This window comes from Engystomops pustulosus, chromosome 4 (genome assembly GCF_040894005.1).
Source record: "Engystomops pustulosus chromosome 4, aEngPut4.maternal, whole genome shotgun sequence".
In the NCBI taxonomy this organism is placed as follows: Eukaryota; Metazoa; Chordata; class Amphibia; order Anura; family Leptodactylidae; genus Engystomops; species Engystomops pustulosus.
In genome coordinates, this window is record NC_092414.1 from 211,038,984 (window position 1) to 211,061,673 (window position 22,690).

General features: G+C 42.2%; 1 protein-coding gene across 5 annotated transcripts in view; it reads right to left on the reverse strand.

Annotated features, from left to right (window-relative positions):
* Positions 1–514: 514 nt before the first annotated feature.
* The window catches only part of LOC140128264 (acetylcholinesterase-like), a 64,453-nt gene continuing 42,277 nt past the window's right edge, over positions 515–22,690 (reverse strand). For 2 of the 5 annotated variants that reach the window (XM_072149836.1, XM_072149834.1), the window contains exons 2-4: positions 18,618–20,150; positions 18,339–18,508; positions 515–2,391 (exon numbers count right to left, since the gene is read on the reverse strand). In XM_072149836.1, the coding sequence (XP_072005937.1) occupies positions 2,270–2,391; positions 18,339–18,508; positions 18,618–20,128 (1,803 nt within the window). In that variant the 5' untranslated portion in view covers positions 20,129–20,150 and the 3' untranslated portion in view covers positions 515–2,269. Of the gene's footprint in view, positions 2,392–10,420; positions 10,662–10,748; positions 13,835–18,338; positions 18,509–18,617; positions 20,151–20,504; positions 20,651–22,690 lie in introns of those variants that run through there. The other 3 variants (XM_072149835.1, XM_072149837.1, XM_072149839.1) reach the window with 3 other exon arrangements.

Genomic DNA, 22,690 nt, shown 5'->3' on the forward strand with positions numbered 1-22,690 from the left:
ATGTAGAGCATGAAGAATACTAGGTAACTGGAATAAGAAGATGAACATGTAGAGCATGAAGAATACTAGGCAACTGGAAGAGGAAGATGAACATGTTGAGCATGAAGAATACAAGGCAACGAGAAGAGGAAGAAGAACATGTAGAGCATGAAGAATACTAGGTAACTGGAAGAGGAAGATGAACATGTAGAGCATGAAGAATACAGGGCAACTGGAAGAGGAAGATGAACATGTAGAGCATGAAGAATAGTTAGATAGAATAAAATAGATAAAGGTAAGTAGAACACGCAGAGGATTAAAGTTACAAGACGACTTGCGTAGAAAAAGACAGAGAGGAAGAAAAACCATGAGATGATTCAAAGGATGGAAGTACTAAGATAACTAGAAGAGCAAGAAGAACACTGAGAAGTCAATCTTCGCAGGAGGAGAGCTATGACGCAGATGGAGAGTTCTCAGACTGGACTAGAGGGAAAATAATCATATTTCTCAACAAAAATGAAATAAACGCGAGGCATTTAAAAAAAAACTGAGAAGGTTTAATGTTCTTTATTGAATGATGCACATACAAGGCTTGTTCCTCATCAGCACATATCAGGGAAGGCCTCATTTTCTGGTTTTGGATAATAACATCCAGGTTGGGCTGTAGCTTTGGATTCCCACTTTTGGGTTCCATTAATATTTGACTTTTTTTTTTGTCGGCTTCTGGAACCGTTGTAGAAGTGAAGTCACAGTAGTTAAATATAATCTATCTATATATCTCTATCATCTGTAATATAATATAATACTGCACATCTTATGGAGACATTACTACCGTAGGTCATGGGTTTGACATGGAACAGTATGAGAACCTCCCAAACGATTACAACCAACCAATTCTTTATCTCTCCAATCTCGTTACTAGTGGTCGCATTCTCTGTAGACCCTCATGTATGCAACCATCAGTCATGGGTCATGGACGGAGGTCTGCTAAACGCTTGCTAATTATTCAAATTGGTTAGATTTGCATATCTAGGTACTCATAAGAACCAACCATCAATGTAACAGTCATGATTGGGTGGACATAGGGTTCCATTTTGATTTAAAGGGGAATTCCACCTAAATTTGTTTATGTGATGGAACCAAAGCCAAAGGCGTTGGGATGTTCTAATGAGTTCTTTGGCCCAATAATGATAGGGAAAGTCTACCCACTTATGACTTTAGAAGGTCCCCTTTAAATTTAGGGTAATGTAGTTCTGATTGTAGATGTGATTGGATGTTATGGGAGCACAGTTAGATGTAAAATATGGGTATGGGTGATGTATAATAATAAAACACATACAATAACATAATAAAAATATGCGTGGATATAAAAAATAGTGGAAATGCACATACAGCACAGACATGAAATGCTGGGATTTGTAGTCCCCCTCATAGCTGGAGAACCAGGGGTTTCCTAGATCTTTCTTATGATATTACTAGTGAGGGATTAAGTGCATTCAAAGGTTGGGCTAGACCATAAATGACATATGGCTTCCAGCTGATCTAAGGAACCCATGGCTTTCTATAGCTGAAGATCATGGGATTTAAAGGGGAAGTTCACTCTTTAGTCTGTAGTTCTCAGATGACCAGAGCATATCTCAGGTGTATGGCTGGAGGATGTATCCTCAAGGTGCCACCACCATCATAGCTGATTTAAAAGTGGACTTCCCCTTTAAGATGATAGTTGTACCATGTCAGGCGAGTGTGACAGCTTATGAGACTGATGAATATTGCAGTACAGTATATTCTATAGGATGGGGCACCTTTGCCCTCTGCTGACAGGTACCCTACACCTCGGGGGCCCCTGGCAGAGGGGGCAGCGCTCACAGCGTCAAGAATAAATAGTTTACACATAAATCTCCCTCCATATATATATTAGAAATATGTATATATTATATATATTTATATATATATTTATATCTTTATATCATCGAACACTATATACAGATGGACATGCGGACAAGGGGGGGTCACAGCATCATACAGGGATATACCCACCCATCACACGCGATTGGGATGGATTTCGGGTGACATACGGTACATACAAGGGAAGGGGGGCAATCTAATGACTTGTGGTATTTTGTTACAGTCCTGCTCTTGAAGACACCACAGAAGGGGACAGTAAGGACACAAGTGTCTACAGACCCCGCCCCTATGACTCTCACTGCTCGTATGAGGAATTCTGTGCAGTGTGGTCACGATGATGTCATAGTGATGTCACAGTTCTCGTTCCGGTGAGGTCACGGTGAGGTCACAGCTCGCTGCAGCGCTCCTGCTTGCTGTAATGGTCAAACTGGTTCTTCCATCGCATCATGTAGGCGCTCCAGCGATGGAACTCCACCTTCCACTGACGCTCCGCTTCATCGATGTTATCTGCAGACGTGGGGGAGGGAGACAGTAGGAAATGGAGACAGAGAGAGAGGGAAGAACAGCATAAGAAAAGACACAAAAAGATGGTGGAGAAAAAGAAGAAGAATCCCTACTTAAAAGCATTGTCATCCAGGGAAGGTTCTTGTTGCCTTCTTAAAGCTGTAATGGCTGCCAGAATGCGGATCGCCCAGGTTTTCCAGGAACAGATATAACTCGTGTGGTCTACTAGAAGGTCTTAGACACTTGGGGGGTCCTTGGGTCAGTTCTATGTCTATTTTTGGAGCTCCGGTGCCCACCACATCCACTAAAGTGTCTTTAGCCCTTTTATAGTGTTCTTATGGTCGATTTTCTGTCTGGGATTTTTTTTTATTTCAAAAAGTCCCAAAAAAGTCTCAAAATGCATAAAAAGTCTCAGCACATCCACCAGCAGGGACTGGAGTGACTTTTTGCATAAGTCTCCATAAGTCATGAATCTTGCTTTGCACGATGTTGCACTAGCAGTAAGTAGTTCTATGTTTACACCAGATTAATATAGTATAATTATAGTATATAGAATAATTAGTATATAGTCCTGTGAGACATTTTAGAAGTAAAAAGTCTCAAAAATCCTTAATGCAACTACTTTGAGATTTTTTTTTTTACACAAAAAAAGTCCAGAAAAAACAATAATAAATAACCCCCTAGGTATCCGCATAATAGGTGTGTGTGTGAGTGGGGGGGCTATTTACTTATGAATAGTTAGTGAAGATAGCTTACACAGCAATTACAGTCTTCAAATCAACATCAACATCAGGATTTTATCGAAAATCTGATTAATAGTACAGACAGGAATGGGGATACATGATAGGAAACAAACGATTGTGGATTCTAGAGGAAAATCTGATTAATATCACATGAGGAATGAGGGGGTATGTGATGAAAAATGAATATTAAAGTCTCTACCTGAATTTGTTCTAGAGTAAAATCTGATTATAAGTGCAGAGACAGTTGTAGAATACTCAATATTTATTGCGTTTCCATCCTACATGGGGGTTATCTGTGCCTGCACTATTAATCAGATTTTTTTTTCCCTCGAGTTCATTAGGTAGATCATTTTAATGATATTTTTCCCATCATACACAGACAGTCTCTGGGTTATGTACAAGATAGGTTACAGGCAGTCCCCTACTTACAGACGACCCCTAGTTGCAGACGGACCTCTCTGCCCACTGTGACCTCTGGTGAAGCTCTCTGGAGGCTTTACTATATTCCCAGACTGCAATTATCAGCTGTAAAGTGTTTGTAATGAAGCTTTAATCCTTGGTCCCATTACAGCAAAATTTATGAAACTTCAGTTGTCACTGGGGCAAATAGTTTTTTTTAATATATATATATATATATATACAGTTTTGACTTGCATACAAATAGGGCAGAAAGGGTCCGTTTGTAACTAGGATTTGTCTGTAAGTCGGGCGTCCTTAAGTCAAGGACCACTAGATTGCTTTTTACCATGTATCCTAATCTGTGTCTGCACTAGCAATCAGATTTCTCTGTAGATCACACAAGATCAACCATCTAAGTGTAATCTAGTTACAAATCTGATTTTCGTTCCATGCAGGGATGGGGATACCTGGTAGGAAACAATTACGCATTCTAGGGAAAAATTCAATTACTAGCACATGAGAGATGGGGGATATATGATGGGAAATGCAGAATTAATCCTCTACCTAATGTACTCTAGAAGAAAATCTGATTATTAGTGTAGACACAGACGGGGAAATAGGATGAGGACAGAATGTATTCCGACTTAATGTATTCTAGTGAAAAATCTGATTAACAGTGGTGGCTAGGATGGGGAAACTTGATGGAAACCCCGCCCCAAATTATTAAAATTCTCCACCCAAAAGTGCTCTGTTGAAAAATATTGAACTGAACGAAGAGGCCATTCAATACTATAGAAATATCGAAAAAAATAGCTGAGCACAAGACTCGGATATCTTCTGAATTTGCTGTTTAGCTCACAATCTATTAGTCCGGGTAGTGGGTGGCCCACCCGAACCCCCATGTAAACTCTGGGTCCTCTCATCTCCAGTGATAACAGGACCCCCATTCTCCTAGACTAAAGGGTCTGTTCTTGTGATCCGTGCTGTTGGACTCCACCGGTCAGATTGATATCCCCTATCGCCGTACCGCCATTGCCGTCTATGGGGATGTATATGCGGCCACAGATTTGCGGTCGCATGCACGTCCCCGCAGACGCCAGTGTGAATGAGCCCTAAACAACAGGGGAAAAAAAGGATGAAACTTGAAATTAGAAAAATCTGATTAATAGTGCAGGGTGAGATGGAGATACCATATTGAAAACACACTATATTTCGAGACGCTGCTTAAATTTATTGGAGAGAAACATCTGATTTTACAAGTTCTAGTAATTGATCACCGATCCTTAGGATAATGCGCCAATCAGCTGCCAGGTGGGGGTAGTGGTCCTCTGGTGAGTGGTGCTTCTGCATCATAGGCCAGTGGCACCAAGCTCAGCCAGTATACAATGTAATGTGAATTTAATACTTAATTGCACCAGTCCTGGTCAATCCCTTCACACGATGTATGCCGGCCGTACCGTAATATCGGCGCCGGGGAGAGGGGGAGGGGGTGAGTGCTGCTCCCCCCACCCCTCTCCATAGTAATATAAGGTGCACGGCACAGTATTCTGGGGAAAGATAGTACATGTCCTATATTTCTCCCGGCTACGGAACATTACATGGTAACACGTGCGGCATCGTACCGCTCCCGTATGGCGCTGCGTGCCCATTGCCGTGTATACCCGTCTCCCATACGTCCATGTGAATGTAGCCTAAGATGGGGTTACATAAATGGAAACAAACAATAAACGATTTCTCCAGCCAATGTATTGTTGTTTTTTTTCAATATAAAAATCTGATTAATACATTTTTAAATCAGATTTCTCTATGGAATATATTTTAAGGAGAAATTACTTACACGCCTACATGGTAATACATGATGAGAACAAAGAATAATTAAAGTTCTCCACCTAAAAGTATTTTATAGAAAAAAAATCTAATTAATAGTGCAGGCTGATGGGGGACAATCTCAAGCAGATGTGAAAGTCCAGTTATTAGGGCCAAAACTAGGAAATATAGTCTAGAACGTTCCTAGCAGTCGTTTATATTGAATTCCCACGGTCAAGGCGAGGCTCTCATTGAATACATTCTGTGGTAATAATCAGATTTTTGGGTTAAACCCCTTTTACATGATTACATTATTAAAGAGAACCCGTCATGCAAAATAACCCCCCTAAACTAAATATATTTTCATAAACTGCCATTAGAGAGCATTGCCTCTATCCCTTCATTGTCCCTCTACATGCCTGTAAACCTAAGCAATGAGGTCCTAAAGCTGTATGCAAATGACCTGTGAAATGTCCAATGAAGCATTAGCATATTCAAGCTGTCCACCTTATTCATGAGTGGGAGGCACAGCCACACCCCCAGTGCTTGACTGACATAATGATGTGATGGCTGCACCATGTGCTGGTGGCCACGCCCCCTGCAGCCTGTGTGTGCCATGTTATAGCAGAACATGTCAGGCACTTGTGTAGCTGATGTCTGTGTCTCTCACCTGTGTATTAGGAGGATGCAGCATGTCAGCAGATGCAGCACACACACTAGCAATGCTTTACTATACATTACACACAGACATGAGCAGGGGGAGGAGAGGGGAGGGGGAACAGGGGTGACATCACTGCCTCTGACCATGTGACCAGCCTCATTTACATGATAAAGAATAGATGATTTTACAATGAATAATGTATGAAATAACTAGATAAAGGCTGGGATGGATCCTTGTGAGCTGCTCCAACAGGTAGTAGTGACAGGACTAGTGACACAGACCTGATGACAGGTGTCCTTTAAGGCGCTAAGGTATTTGATGGCGCTATATAAGTAAAGATTATTATTATTACACTATTATAAGAACCCAAACAATGAGTTATGGGCTAAATTATTATTTTTGGGTGGTATGATCTCACTACACTGTATACAGAGGTTATTTCTGGATGGATCTTAAAGGGATTGATTGCCCATCAGCATCCGATACATTAGAGTTACAGATGAGTTTCCTTCCTCCTCTTCCTCTATCCTAGGGTCTTACACCTGCCCCCAGATACAATACAATACATCATGGTCCGGCATTGTAGGACCAAGATAGAGACTTAAATAAGGGGGAGTAACAAAAATCCCCTAATTTTTGTTTCATCCTGGAATGGAAACTTTTCTGTCTAGTGTCTTAAAATTCAATCCTAACAAGTATTACTCATATTGCTGATGGTTTGTTACAGTGCATCATTGAAGTTCATGATCAGTCGTCTATCTAGGACCAGTAGGTGGCGCTCATTACAAACAAGCTAAATAACATACTAAAGCAGCCCCCACTAGATGGCGCTTTCTGAATACAGATAAAGTAATAGAATTACTCATCTCCATGGCGCTTATGGCATATAATCTAAATAATCACACAGCTTAGTGGTCCTCACCCCATATTAGCTGAATATGTTAGTATATATATGGTGGATCCAACAGTCACCACTAGGTGTCGCTCACTGTCTACATAGTAATAATAAATTGATACAGTCACCACTAGGTGGCGCTCACTGTCTACATACTAATAATACATTGATACAGTCACCACTAGGTGGCGCTCACGGTCTACATACTAATAATAAATTGATACAGTCACCACTAGGTGGCGCTCACTGTCTACATACTAATAAATTATTGATACAGTCACCACTAGGTGGCGCTCACTGTCTATATACTAATAATTAATTGATACAGTCACCACTAGGTGGCGCTCACGGTCTTCATACTAATAATAAATTGATACAGTCACCACTAGGTGGCGCTCACTGTCTATATACTAATAATTAATTGATACAGTCACCACTAGGTGGCGCTCACGGTCTACATACTAATAATACATTGATACAGTCACCACTAGGTGGCGCTCACTGTCTACATACTAATAATAATTGATACAGTCACCACTAGATGGCGCTCACTGTCCACATACTAATAATAAATTTATACAGTCACCACTAGGTGGCGCTCACTGTATATATACTAATAATACATTGATACAGTCACCACTAGGTGGCGCTCACTGTCTACATATTAATAATAATTTATACAATCACCACTAGATGGCGCTCACTGTCCACATACTAATAATAAATTGATGCAGTCACCACTAGATGGCGCTCACTGTCTACATACTAATAATACATTGATACAGTCACCACTAGGTGGCGCTCACTGTCTACATACTAATAATAATTGATACAATCACCACTAGATGGCGCTCACTGTCTACATACTAATAATAATTTATACAATCACCACTAGATGGCGCTCACTGTCTACATACTCATAACAATTGCTACAGTCACCACTAGGTGGCGCTCACTGTCTACATACTCATAATACATTGATACAGTCACCACTAGGTGGCGCTCACTGTCTACATACTAATAATACATTGGTACAGTCACCACTAGGTGGCGCTCACTGTCTACATATTAATAATAATTGATACAATCACCACTAGGTGGCGCTCACTGTCTACATACTAATAATACATTGATATAGTCACCACTAGGTGGCGCTCACTGTCTACATACTAATAATAAATTGATGCAGTCACCACTAGATGGCGCTCACTGTCTACATACTAATAATACATTGATACAGTCACCACTAGGTGGCGCTCACTGTCTACATACTAATAATAAATTGATACACTCACCACTAGGTGGCGCTCACTGTCTACATATTAATAATAATTTATACAGTCACCACTAGGTGGCGCTCACTGTCTACATACTAATAATAATTGATACAGTCACCACTAGATGGCGCTCACTGTCCACATACTAATAATAAATTTATACAGTCACCACTAGGTGGCGCTCACTGTATATATACTAATAATACATTGATACAGTCACCACTAGGTGGCGCTCACTGTCTACATATTAATAATAATTTATACAATCACCACTAGATGGCGCTCACTGTCCACATACTAATAATAAATTGATGCAGTCACCACTAGATGGCGCTCACTGTCTACATACTAATAATACATTGATACAGTCACCACTAGGTGGCGCTCACTGTCTACATACTAATAATAATTGATACAATCACCACTAGATGGCGCTCACTGTCTACATACTAATAATAATTTATACAATCACCACTAGATGGCGCTCACTGTCTACATACTCATAACAATTGCTACAGTCACCACTAGGTGGCGCTCACTGTCTACATACTCATAATACATTGATACAGTCACCACTAGGTGGCGCTCACTGTCTACATACTAATAATACATTGGTACAGTCACCACTAGGTGGCGCTCACTGTCTACATATTAATAATAATTGATACAATCACCACTAGGTGGCGCTCACTGTCTACATACTAATAATACATTGATATAGTCACCACTAGGTGGCGCTCACTGTCTACATACTAATAATAAATTGATGCAGTCACCACTAGATGGCGCTCACTGTCTACATACTAATAATACATTGATACAGTCACCACTAGGTGGCGCTCACTGTCTACATACTAATAATAAATTGATACACTCACCACTAGGTGGCGCTCACTGTCTACATATTAATAATAATTTATACAGTCACCACTAGGTGGCGCTCACTGTCTACATACTAATAATAATTGATACAGTCACCACTAGATGGCGCTCACTGTCCACATACTAATAATAAATTTATACAGTCACCACTAGGTGGCGCTCACTGTATATATACTAATAATACATTGATACAGTCACCACTAGGTGGCGCTCACTGTCTACATATTAATAATAATTTATACAATCACCACTAGATGGCGCTCACTGTCCACATACTAATAATAAATTGATGCAGTCACCACTAGATGGCGCTCACTGTCTACATACTAATAATACATTGATACAGTCACCACTAGGTGGCGCTCACTGTCTACATACTAATAATAATTGATACAATCACCACTAGATGGCGCTCACTGTCTACATACTAATAATAATTTATACAATCACCACTAGATGGCGCTCACTGTCTACATACTCATAACAATTGCTACAGTCACCACTAGATGGCGCTCACTGTCTACATACTCATAACAATTGCTACAGTCACCACTAGGTGGCGCTCACTGTCTACATACTCATAATACATTGATACAGTCACCACTAGGTGGCGCTCACTGTCTACATACTAATAATACATTGGTACAGTCACCACTAGGTGGCGCTCACTGTCTACATACTAATAATACATTGGTACAGTCACCACTAGGTGGCGCTCACTGTCTACATATTAATAATAATTGATACAATCACCACTAGGTGGCGCTCACTGTCTACATACTAATAATACATTGATATAGTCACCATTAGGTGGCGCTCACTGTCTACATACTAATAATAAATTGATGCAGTCACCACTAGATGGCGCTCACTGTCTACATACTAATAATACATTGATACAGTCACCACTAGGTGGCGCTCACTGTCTACATACTAATAATAAATTGATACACTCACCACTAGGTGGCGCTCACTGTCTACATACTAATAATAATTTATACAATCACCACTGGATGGCTCTCACTGTCTACATACTAATAATAAATTGATGCAGTCACCACTAGGTGGCGCTCACTGTCTACAAACTGCAGATTAGAGCATTGGAGTGAATAATCCTTAAAGTGAGTCTCTTACCCTAGTCAGGGATCATGAAAACGGGAACCCACCACTGCCCAGTGTGAATATAGTGCTGGCACGGCTTCGTTAATATCCAGCCACTAGGTGGCACTGCCAGTTATGTTTGTAAATGACGTGGTTAATATCTCTAATAGGAGGAGGCATGCATTGTGACTGGTGTGTCAGATGACTGCGTGCATTTTATTATTATTACTATTATTGATGGATAACATAAAAGAAAGTAAAATAAAAGGCAATAAAAGTGAAATGTAGAAGAAGAATATAAATTTATTGACTGTATAAATAGATGACGGGCGGAAGGCGATGATGGAAGTGAGGCATGCTGGGAGATGTTATCTGGGTGGAGGTAGCGTTACTAGTTCTCGCGTGTTTATGGCGCGGTCACGTTTTATGCTGCACTATGAGCACCCACAGGGTGAGCAGCAGCAGGTGGGGGCTGTTTCGGGAGCAGTTCGAGCAGGGCCCTCGGGTGGCTACAAGGGAGAAAGTCACAAGTCAGATCACAGATCACCAACAAATCACCGCCTCCCGCGTCTCACACACACAAAAACATCAAAACGCCAAATTTAACCAGTCTTTATTTTTGTTTCACATCACCAGAAAACGTAGAAATTTTATTTGCCCCATTCAGCATTTCGGAGGCGAATCTACATTATATATTTAAAATGAAAATTTAAAGTGCAATTTTTTTTTGGAATAATCGAAAAATGGTATCATTCTTATGATTATCTCTTCATTCGTGCCCTAATTAGTGTACAATGACTGAACCCTGCCTCCTGATTGGCGTCCGCTATGATTGCAGAACATAAAGACATAAAGAAGTGTTATCATAGATCTGAGGAAACTACCTCTTAAAGGGGATATGCAGATTAGAAAACGGCTCTATTCAAAGGATTGTGCACACACAATGATTACTTAGTCGTATCAAGATCAATGTACAACAGCTGCAATACCAGACACATCCTGTGGTCAACGGTGGCGCTGTTTTACTAACCTCATACTATACCTAACAGTAATTATCAGGGGACAAGGTCTGCAAGTATTATCCCACTACTACGATATTGTACATGCAATGTGAAGCATGGGGAGCAGAGCAGCAGGCTAAACCACTCATATTGGTATATTTTAAAGGGAACCTGTCACCAGGTTTTATTCCACTAAACTACGAGCCCCTCACATAGGGTGCTATGAACCAATCTTTCTAGAATTTCCTCTTGTTTATGAAATCTCACCCATTTACCTATTAAAAAAAAAATATCCCCCAAAGTCAGGCAAATATGACTCTTCTCACCTCATGAGATGAGTCAAGTTTAGTCACTTCAGAAGCTTCTGTTCTATACCACCCAAAAACATGCTTTTGGCATCATATTAAAGATAAGAAGTCATTCTGACAGATCCCACCCAAAGCCAGAGCTACAGAGTAAAGGATCTCATGTTTCAGATCACTTTTATAGCTTTGCGATCTACAGAACCAGAGATACAGGCAGCTAAAGACTTTGGAAAACCAAGCTGTAGCTAAAGATCAAACTCCCGCCTATTTTCAACTGTTATCTCCGGTTCTGTAACTCAGAATGACTTCTTATCTTTAATATGACACCAGCAGCATGTTTCTAGGTGCTACAGAACAGGAGATAAGGGCTTCTGAAGTGACACTCCCTGCAGCCACTAAACTTGACTCATCTCATGTGAGGACCAGGTGAGAAGAGTCATATTTGCCTGACTTTAGGTAAATGGTGAGGATTCACATAGAAGAGGGAATTCTAGAAGGGACATTTCATACCCTGAGGGGGGCAGAACTGCTGATAGGTTCCATTAAAGCCACAATAATGAGGGACATAGGATAGTGGGGGCTTATGGCATGATGCCATCCCGGGGTGCGGCCCGATACCATCTGTAAAGGATTCCTAAAATATCTGGGATCACCTTGTATAAGTTATCACTTGCAGCAGGGTGAGAGCAGATGTTACAGATTACAAAAAGTCCAAATGGAGTGAATTACGGGAGGGTAAAAGGTAAGAATATAACAGGCAACAAGGTCCTGGCTACGGTAATCTCCCGGGGACTACAAGTCCCAGCATGACAATGTGGATACACAGCCTGACTTCCTAGTGACCTGTATGGTAGGTACATCCTGGGCGTCTATTGAGGCCTCTGATTGGCCATTTAGGTCGTTTATTATGGACACATATGTATTAAAGGGAATGTATCAGCAGCTGTGACCATACAGACAGCAGCCGCTGTTAGGTCCTGTCCCTGGAGATCTGCGTGATCAGACCGCTCTGTGTATGTTGTTAGTAGCAGCAGGATCTCAAAAAATGGATTTATATTCCAGATATGGGGGGGGGGGGGGGGTCCTTACACTGCAGTGCTCTTAGTTCTCTACTTCACACCCCCTCACCTCTTAAAGGGAACCAGTCACCAGGTTTTATACCCCGCTCCCCTGTATTAAAAAAACCCTATCTCTATACTCACCATCACTTCTTCTCCCTCTTCTTCCCTGCCCGTGCGTACACACTGATGTCTCGTGATGTCACGGCCGTGTGACATCATAGTATGTGCGCGCCTGCAGGCTGCAGCCAGGAAGAGAAGAAGACAGAGCCACAGCCAGAAGACGCCGAGGGGAAGTGTTAAGTATATTTTTTGGGCTCTTCAGTGGCCATTTCATTATAGGGGGCTCTGCTGTGGATATTTCATTAAGGTGGGGGGGAGGGGGGAGGGAGCTCTGCTGTGGACATTACAATAAAGGGAGGCTCTGCTGTGATCATTTCATTAAAGGGGGCTGTACTGTGGACATTGCATTAAATGAGGTCTTTTCTCTGGACATTTCATTAAGGGGGGCTCTACTGTGGCCATTCCATTACAGGGGGCATCTGCTGTGGCCATTCCATTAAAGGGGGCATCTGCTGTGGCCATTTCATTAAAGGGGGCATCTGCTGTGGACATTCCATTAAAGGGGGCATCTGCTGTGGCCATTTCATTAAAGGGGGCATCTGCTGTGGCCATTTCATTAAAGGGGGCATCTGCTGTGGCCATTTCATTAAAGGGGGCATCTGCTGTGGCCATTTCATTAATGAGGTGCGGCTGCTGCTGGACATTTTATTGGTTGTAGCGGATGCATTCCCCCCCCCCCCCCCCCTAGGGCTTATACTTGAGTCAATAAGTTTCCCATTTTCTTTTGTGGTAATGGGGAATTACTATTTGTGCTTTTGCTTATACTTGGGAATGTATGTATATATGTATGTATGTATGTATGTATGTATATTTATTTTCCTCATACTGAAAAGGCCAAAGACAAGGGGACATTATAGGTGTGTGTGTGTTTCTATAATTCGCCTCGGGCGGCAGAGGGACTAGGTTCACCCCTGCCCCTCCTTCTGGTCTAAGTGACTTAATTATTTTACAAGAAACCTTTGGTGACTGTAAGTTGGAGCTGAGGGGAGGGGTCTATGGAGCAGTTTATTGCAGTGAACTCAGAGCACAGCAGTGTGAGGACATCCCAGATCTGCAATCCTGGACTATAAACCCATAATTAGTTCTAAGAAAAATCTAATTCATATCCCTGTAGGGATGGTGGATAATAAGGCGCTGGCAGCCGTTACAGCCGGTGCAACAAGGAACACAGCGGTGTATTAGGAGAAGCAGCCATCTAGACATAGGAGGAGGCGAGGGAGGACAGGCAGGGGTTAAACATGTAAGACGGCACACGGTTAGTACACGATAAGTCATGTTAATATTACACAAGACGTCACACACAGAGGTCATTAACAGGTTAAGTGAGCGCGTTATCATCCAATGTGCAGGTAGGTCAATCTTTGTTAATGCTGTTTATAACACTGCTGGGTTATGGATACACTGAGTATACAGGAGGGGGGGGGCGTATATACACATAGAAAGCTGCACATCAGGGCCGTGTTAATGCATTCAATTAATCTTGAGGTTTGCAGAACGTCTTATATCTATAAGAACTGAATGTACTGCCTGAGGCTAGATAGACAGGACTACAATCCTGAATATAATGTACTGCCTGAGGCTAGATAGACAGGACTACAATCCCGAATATATTGTACTGCCTGAGACTAGATAGGCAGGACTACAATCCCGAATATAATGTACTGCCTGAGACTAGATAGACAGGACTACAATCCTGAATATATTGTACTGCCTGAGACTAGATAGGCAGGACTACAATCCCGAATATAATGTACTGCCTGAGACTAGATAGGCAAGACTACAATCCTGAGTATAATGTACTGCCCGAGACTAGATAGGGAAGACTACAATCCTGAATATAATGTACTGCCTGAGACTAGATAGGCAAGACTGCAATCCTGAGTATAATGTACTGCCCGAGACTAGATAGGGAAGACTACAATCCCAAATATAATGTACTGCCTGAGACTAGATAGGCAAGGATATAATTCTGAATATATTGTACTGCCTGAGACTAGATAGGCAGGACTACAATCCTGAATATAATGTACTGCCTGAGACTAGATAGGCAAGACTACAATCCTGAATATAATGTACTGCCTGAGACTAGATAGGCAGGACTACAATCCTGAATATAATGTACTGCCTGAGACTAGATAGGTAAGACTACAATCCTGAATATAATGTACTGCCTGAGACTAGATAGGCAAGACTACAATCCTGAATATACTGTACTGCCTGAGACTAGATAGGCAAGACTGCAATCCTGAATATAATGTACTGCCTGAGACTAGATAGGCAGGACTACAATCCTGAATATAATGTACTGCCTGAGACTAGATAGGCAGGACTACAATCCTGAATATAATGTACTGCCTGAGACTAGAAAGGCAAGACTGCAATCCTGAATATAATGTACTGCCTGAGACTAGATAGGCAGGACTACAATCCCGAATATAATGTACTGCCTGAGACTAGATAGGCAAGACTACAATCCCAAATATAATGTACTGCCTGAGACTAGATAGGTAAGACTACAATCCTGAATATAATGTACTGCCTGAGACTAGATAGGCAAGACTGCAATCCCAAATATAATGTACTGCCTGAGACTAGATAGGCAGGACTACAATCCCAAATATAATGTACTGCCTGAGACTAGATAGACAGGACTACAATCCCGAATATAATGTACTGCCTGAGACTAGATAGACAGGACTACAATCCTGAATATATTGTACTGCCTGAGACTAGATAGGCAGGACTACAATCCCGAATATAATGTACTGCCTGAGACTAGATAGGCAAGACTACAATCCTGAGTATAATGTACTGCCCGAGACTAGATAGGGAAGACTACAATCCTGAATATAATGTACTGCCTGAGACTAGATAGGCAAGACTGCAATCCTGAGTATAATGTACTGCCCGAGACTAGATAGGGAAGACTACAATCCCAAATATAATGTACTGCCTGAGACTAGATAGGCAAGGATATAATTCTGAATATATTGTACTGCCTGAGACTAGATAGGCAGGACTACAATCCTGAATATAATGTACTGCCTGAGACTAGATAGGCAAGACTACAATCCTGAATATAATGTACTGCCTGAGACTAGATAGGCAGGACTACAATCCTGAATATAATGTACTGCCTGAGACTAGATAGGTAAGACTACAATCCTGAATATAATGTACTGCCTGAGACTAGATAGGCAAGACTACAATCCTGAATATACTGTACTGCCTGAGACTAGATAGGCAAGACTGCAATCCTGAATATAATGTACTGCCTGAGACTAGATAGGCAGGACTACAATCCTGAATATAATGTACTGCCTGAGACTAGATAGGCAGGACTACAATCCTGAATATAATGTACTGCCTGAGACTAGAAAGGCAAGACTGCAATCCTGAATATAATGTACTGCCTGAGACTAGATAGGCAGGACTACAATCCCGAATATAATGTACTGCCTGAGACTAGATAGGCAAGACTACAATCCCAAATATAATGTACTGCCTGAGACTAGATAGGCAAGACTGCAATCCCAAATATAATGTACTGCCTGAGACTAGATAGGCAGGACTACAATCCCAAATATAATGTACTGCCTGAGACTAGATAGGCAAGACTACAATCCCAAATATAATGTACTGCCTGAGACTAGATAGGCAAGACTACAATCCTGAATATAATGTACTGCCTGAGACTAGATAGGGAAGACTACAATCCTGAGTATAATGTACTGCCTGAGACTAGATAGGCAAGACTACAATCCTGAGTATAATGTACTGCCTGAGACTAGATAGGCAAGACTACAATCCTGAATATACTGTACTGCCTGAGACTAGATAGGCAAGACTACAATCCTGAATATAATGTAATGCCTGAGACTAGATAGGGAAGACTACAATCCCGAATATAATGTACTGCCTGAAACTAGATAGGTAAGACTACAATCCTGAATATAATGTACTGCCTGAGACTAGATAGGCAAGACTACAATCCTGAGTATAATGTACTGCCTGAGACTTGATAGGGAAGACTACAATCCCGAATATAATGTACTGCCTGAAACTAGATAGGCAAGGCTACAATCCTGAGTATAATGTACTGCCTGAGACTAGATAGGCAAGACTACAATCCTGAATATAATTTACTGCCTGAAACTAGATAGGCAAGACTACAATCCTGAATATAATGTACTGCCTGAGACTAGATAGGCAGGACTACAATCCTGAGTATAATGTACTGCCTGAGACTAGATAGGCAAGACTACAATCCCGAATATAATGTACTGCCTGAGACTAGATAGGCATGACTGCAATCCCAAATATAATGTACTGCCTGAGACTAGATAGGCATGACTACAATCCTGAGTATAATGTACTGCCTGAGACTAGATAGGCATGACTACAATCCTGAATATAATGTACTGCTTGAGACTAGATAGGCAAGACTACAATCCTGAATATAACGTACTGCCTGAGACTAGATAGGCAAGACTACAATCCCGAATATAATGTACTGCCTGAGACTAGATAGGCATGACTACAATCCTGAGTATAATGTACTGCCTGAGACTAGATAGGCAAGACTACAATCCTGAATATAATGTACTGCCTGAGACTAGATAGGCAAGACTACAATCCCAAATATATTGTACTGCCTGAGACTAGATAGGCAGGACTACAATCCCAAATATAATGTACTGCCTGAGACTAGATAGGTAAGACTACAATCCTGAATATAACGTACTGCCTGAGACTAGATAGGCAAGACTACAATCCTGAATATACTGTACTGCCTGAGATTAGATAGGCAAGACTACAATCCTGAATATAATGTACTGCCTGAGACTAGATAGGCAGGACTACAATCCTGAATATACTGTACTGCCTGAGACTAGATAGGCAAGGCTACAATCCTGAATATAATGTACTGCCTGAGACTAGATAGGCAGGACTACAATCCTGAATATAATGTACTGCCTGAGACTAGATAGGCAAGACTACAATCCTGAGTATAATGTACTGCCTGAGACTAGATAGGCAAGACTACAATCCTGAGTATAATGTACTGCCTGAGACTAGATAGGCAAGACTGCAATCCTGAGTATAATGTACTGCCTGAGACTAGATAGGCAAGGCTACAATGCTGAATATAATGTACTGCCTGAGACTAAATAGGCAAGGCTACAATCCTGAATATAATGTACTGCCTGAGACTAGATAGGCAAGACTACAATCCTGAATATAATGTACTGCCTGAGACTAAATAGGCAAGGCTACAATCCTGAATATAATGTACTGCCTGAGACTAGATAGGCAAGGCTACAATCCTGAATGCATGGACTGTCTGATACTAAATAGATAAGGTTTCAATCCTAATATTGCCAGAGAAAGGGAAAACTGTACGCTTGGCCGGCTTCTCATAAACATTAAACTTTCTTTTAGGTAAATTCCTCTAAGTTTGTCTTGTTTACTGCTGTGACATGACACCACTGTGATCAATAAGTGGTCAATAAGTGGTCAAAGAAGCAGAAACAATGAAATCACCAGTCCCACTTCTCCACTTATGCTGTAGCAGTCAAAGTAGATTTTATTATTGCACTACCCACTGTCCACCATTCACCAGAGGTTTTTCGGTGAACCCAGGAGGAAGGCCTGGAGTGTACTATATGAAAGATCACCCTATAATATATATGACATACCTGTGATATTGAGGAGTTTGGGCAAGAAGCGGTTCCAGAAGGTGCAGGTCTGTACTCGTATCCCCCGCAGGTTCTCGTAGGGCTTGTTATTCAGTGCTAAATATCTTTGTTCTGTTGCAGAGTACCGGGGCCATTTTGCTTGGCGGGTGTTGATGTTCTCATTAGGGTCCCTAATAGGGGGATAAAAATAAGGTTACAGGGTACCCACATAGTGGTTGTAGTCATTTTTATCTCAGATTTGTAAAAACTTTCTGTAAATTTCATTCTGTTCACTCTCACCCGGTCCTTGCGAAGTTGGCCCAGTATCGCATCATCCGTCGACTCAGGTCTGCTTCTTGCTTGGTGTAGTTTAGTTTTGGCTCCAGAGGAAGACCGAAGACAAACTCAATCTCGTAGCCATGAGGAACACCCATCCATTGTGGCCAGGCCAAGTTGGATGCCCTGTGGTCGAAGTAGTAAGCGTAGACTTTGTTCCCAAACTCTGATACCTTTCCAGCAAAGTGAGTCATGGGGCAAATGACATTTTGGTCTCCCACTATCTGGTCCATAGCATCCCTGTTTTTTACCGGAGCATTTTCATCTGCCCAATCTGTATATTGCATCATAACTGCTTCGAGAGCAATGTCATTGGCTTGAGGGACACTCATCCTCACTCCACCAAGGAACTCCTCCCGAGTGATCAAGCTCTCATTGTTCTTGGTGAAGCCTGGTGCTCCGTACAGTAGGAAGTATGAGCCTTCATTCTGGTTGACGCCTACAATTAGTGGGCATGGCTTAAACCGGCCCATGTTCATTAATGTTTCAGGGGCATCTGGGAAAAAATCTCCATCAGAGACAGGAACAAAGGCAAATCGGAAGACACTTGGTGCGGGAAGGACGGAAAACTCGTGGTCAATAAGTTTCTGTGGTGGTTTTGTACGGATACAGTTCAGCAGTTCTGTATCGTTACCCAGTTTACAGTCTAGCAGCTTACCCATAAGCTCAGCCCGACGCCGGGCCTCTTGGGGTGTAACAGTCGCCCATGGTGTGTTCGGAGAACCACTCTGCAGGACAGCTTTCGAGAACAGATGATGGCTACCAGGAGAGAGTACATGCATGCCAACAGAAGCACCCCCAGCACTCTCTCCGAAGATAGTGACTGTCTTAGGGTCACCACCAAAAAGTCCAATGTTATCTTGGACCCACTGAAGTGCAAGGCGCTGGTCAAATAAGCCCACATTCCCTGGAGCATCTGAACTTCCTGGTGTCAGTGTCAGAAAACCAAATGCTCCTACACGGTAGTTCATACTAACTACTATGACATTTTCTGTGTAACATAGATAACGACCATCGTAAACATCAAGGGAGGAGGATCCACTATAGAAGCCACCACCATAGATCCAGACCATGACTGTTGCATTTGTAGGGCGTGGAGAAGGGACCCAGATGTTTAGGTACAAGCAGTCCTCACTCATTGGTCTATTAGGATTCCACATTTCCATGCCAGAGAAACCCGGATACAAGGTGTCAAAGTATTGGTAACATGCGTTAGGATAGCTGGTGGCATCCCAGACATCACTCCATGGCTTTTTTGGTTCTGTTCGTCGAAATCTTAACTTGTCAACCGGCGGCTCGGCAAATGGAATTCCTAGAAATCCGGTGACATGGCTGGAAAGGACATGGAGTCGGGTTCCTCTAACTTTACCTGAACGGGTGGTGACCAGAATTTCCGAGTCACTTTGACCAACGACATGAGACAAGAGGAGAGAGAGGGTGCAGAAACCAAACAGCGTAAATGACAAGAACTGCATGACTGGTCCTCACTGAAATTACCTGAGGAAAAAGAAAAGAAGAAGAAACAACATAGAGATTTCATGTTAACGGGTTACGAAAGTCACATAAACAAAACTGAAAAAAAAACAAAAAAAAAAAAAAAACTTCTAGCTTTGGAAAGTGGACAATTTCTAAGAAAAACATGAGAGGCAGAGAGATAAGAAAAGAGAAATTGTTTGTAAGGAGATAGATAAGGAAAGAGGAGAACTTAGGGCAGTGGAGCAATGTGGAGAAGATCAAGACAAAGATGGACAACTCTTATAACTAGACACTCAAAAACTGTAACAGAAGACGACCAAGATCGAAAATGTCTCGGTTTGGCTTCGAATCCCTTTCACTACAACATATTCTTACCGTCTTGTACTCTCTAAGGTTTTTGTCCCTTCTTCTCCTGTGTCTTATGTCTCTCTAACCACCAGGAACCCTGCAACAGCTGTGATCTCACCAGGCAGCGTGAAACGGAGCTACAGGAGGCTTATGGAGAGCGATAGAGAAAGAGGGAGTGTAAAGGGAGGGGAATGTAGGCGGCCTCCCTTATTACAGGACTGGTGTTGGCTGGGGTGTCCTTTATCAAGGTCCAGAATTTTGTTTTTTTGAGCAGATGGTAATAGGTTGCCCAATTCTCTTCGAACATCAGATGTCATGTTGAGTTTTTATTGCTAAATATGACTTTAAGGAGACCACAAACTAGCCCAAACAGCAACATCAGATACCGATGAGCCTTCTATCATACATCTAGTGGGAGGAGACCTGAGGGACAACTCATTCACGTGAACATCGATTTAACAAATTCCACCGAGATCACACAACAGTAGGAATCCAGGGCAAGACCTGGTGATAGATACAGTGCAACATGGATCCTTTGCAGCCAAGGTAATAATTTACTATCTGATATCCCACAGGTTCTGTGTTACATCAACGAGAGAGTATCTGGGTAGACTCAACATCCATTCATCGTGATGGAGAGTGACAATACAGAATTTCCTGGGAATGCGAAACCTCAAAGACCTCAACTAACAAGAGCACCACCAATATTTTATGATCCTTATGGGTTCAACTCCTGAAGCTTGAAAGTTTTGGCTCTCAAACATGTAATATTACATTACAGCCATTCCAATAAGTGTGGTACACAGATAGGTGGGCGCCCCCAAGTCAGAAGCCAACTTACTCAATCCTTTGGTCCTTTTGAGATCTGTAATCTGAGGAAAGTTTACCTGAACTTTTTACCGACAGTAGATGTGTCCTGGTGAGAAGTTTCTGAGGAACATTGGGAGATAGGTGAAGGGTGGGGCCGGTAGCGAATACATTAAAATACGAGGCACCCTGAGGTCCTCGTGTGTCGTAGCCTGAGCTCCCAAGACTAATTTGAATTGACTTTTATAGCTCTATATTTCTGTGATTGCAGGATATAAAGTTATGATAGAAGAAGTCTTGAGGAACGAAGAAGTACTGGTACCCGATCATGGGAGCAGGGGCCAACCAGTGTTAGGCAGATTCTATTTTATTTTGGGCTTCCTCCCTCCATGTTCTCTACCATAAAACTATCCGATAATCCAATAATAATTGTAAAATAAGGAGTAAATAGTACAATACACTGCTACCAGAAGCATCTGAAGGTTAATCGGCTGACCTGGTCCCCCCCTCTCGTGAACATTTTGGACTCTCCCTTTGATGTCCCCCCCCCCCCCCCTCCATAGTGGTAATTCCTGACAAGCGTTGACCCAGGTTACCCCCCGGTCACCATTGAATGTGCCGGCCTCAGCCATTGGAGGTGGTGGTGGGGGATGAATAGGAAAAGAGACGGAGAGCAGGACATATCCCGCAGCTGTCTCTTGTCTATTTTGGGCGAGCTCACAGATAACATTTCAATAAACATGCATATATATACACTAGCGCCGTATACGCCTCACCGCTCGCTCACAGTAAAGACCTTGTCGCTTGGGATTGTCATTTACATGTAGGCGATTCAAGGCAGGGACAGAGGTCACAAGCTCTTAAAGGGAACCTGTCACAAGGAAAGCTTCCATCTACAGCCAGGAGTATGTAGGGGGCGCTACTGTACCAATAATATGGAAGTCATCTGACTCATAGCCAGGGGATTTTACTCCTTTATTAGAAAGTCAGGGGAATGGTCCCATCTCATTGACATTAATGTACGGCCGAGCTATAGGGGCCGCTCTGTAGTAAGTGTAAGTGTGGAATTAAGGAAATCTTTAAGAGAGCAGAAGTAGTAAGAGGGGCAAGAGGGGCTGCAAAATAAACTGTGCAAAGTAAGCGGGGGCCAGGGAGGAGAAAAAGTAAAGTGTGCACGTGAAGCAAAAGAGGTAAGGGGTGCATGTGAAGAGGAAGAGGTAAGGGGTGCATGTGAAGAGGAAGAGGTAAGGGGTGCATGTGAAGAGGAAGAGGTAAGGGGTGCATGTGAAGAGGAAGAGGTAAGGGGTGCATGTGAAGAGGAAGAGGTAAGGGGTGCATGTGAAGAGGAAGAGGTAAGGGGGCATGTGAAGAGGAAGAGGTAAGGGGGCATGTGAAGAGGAAGAGGT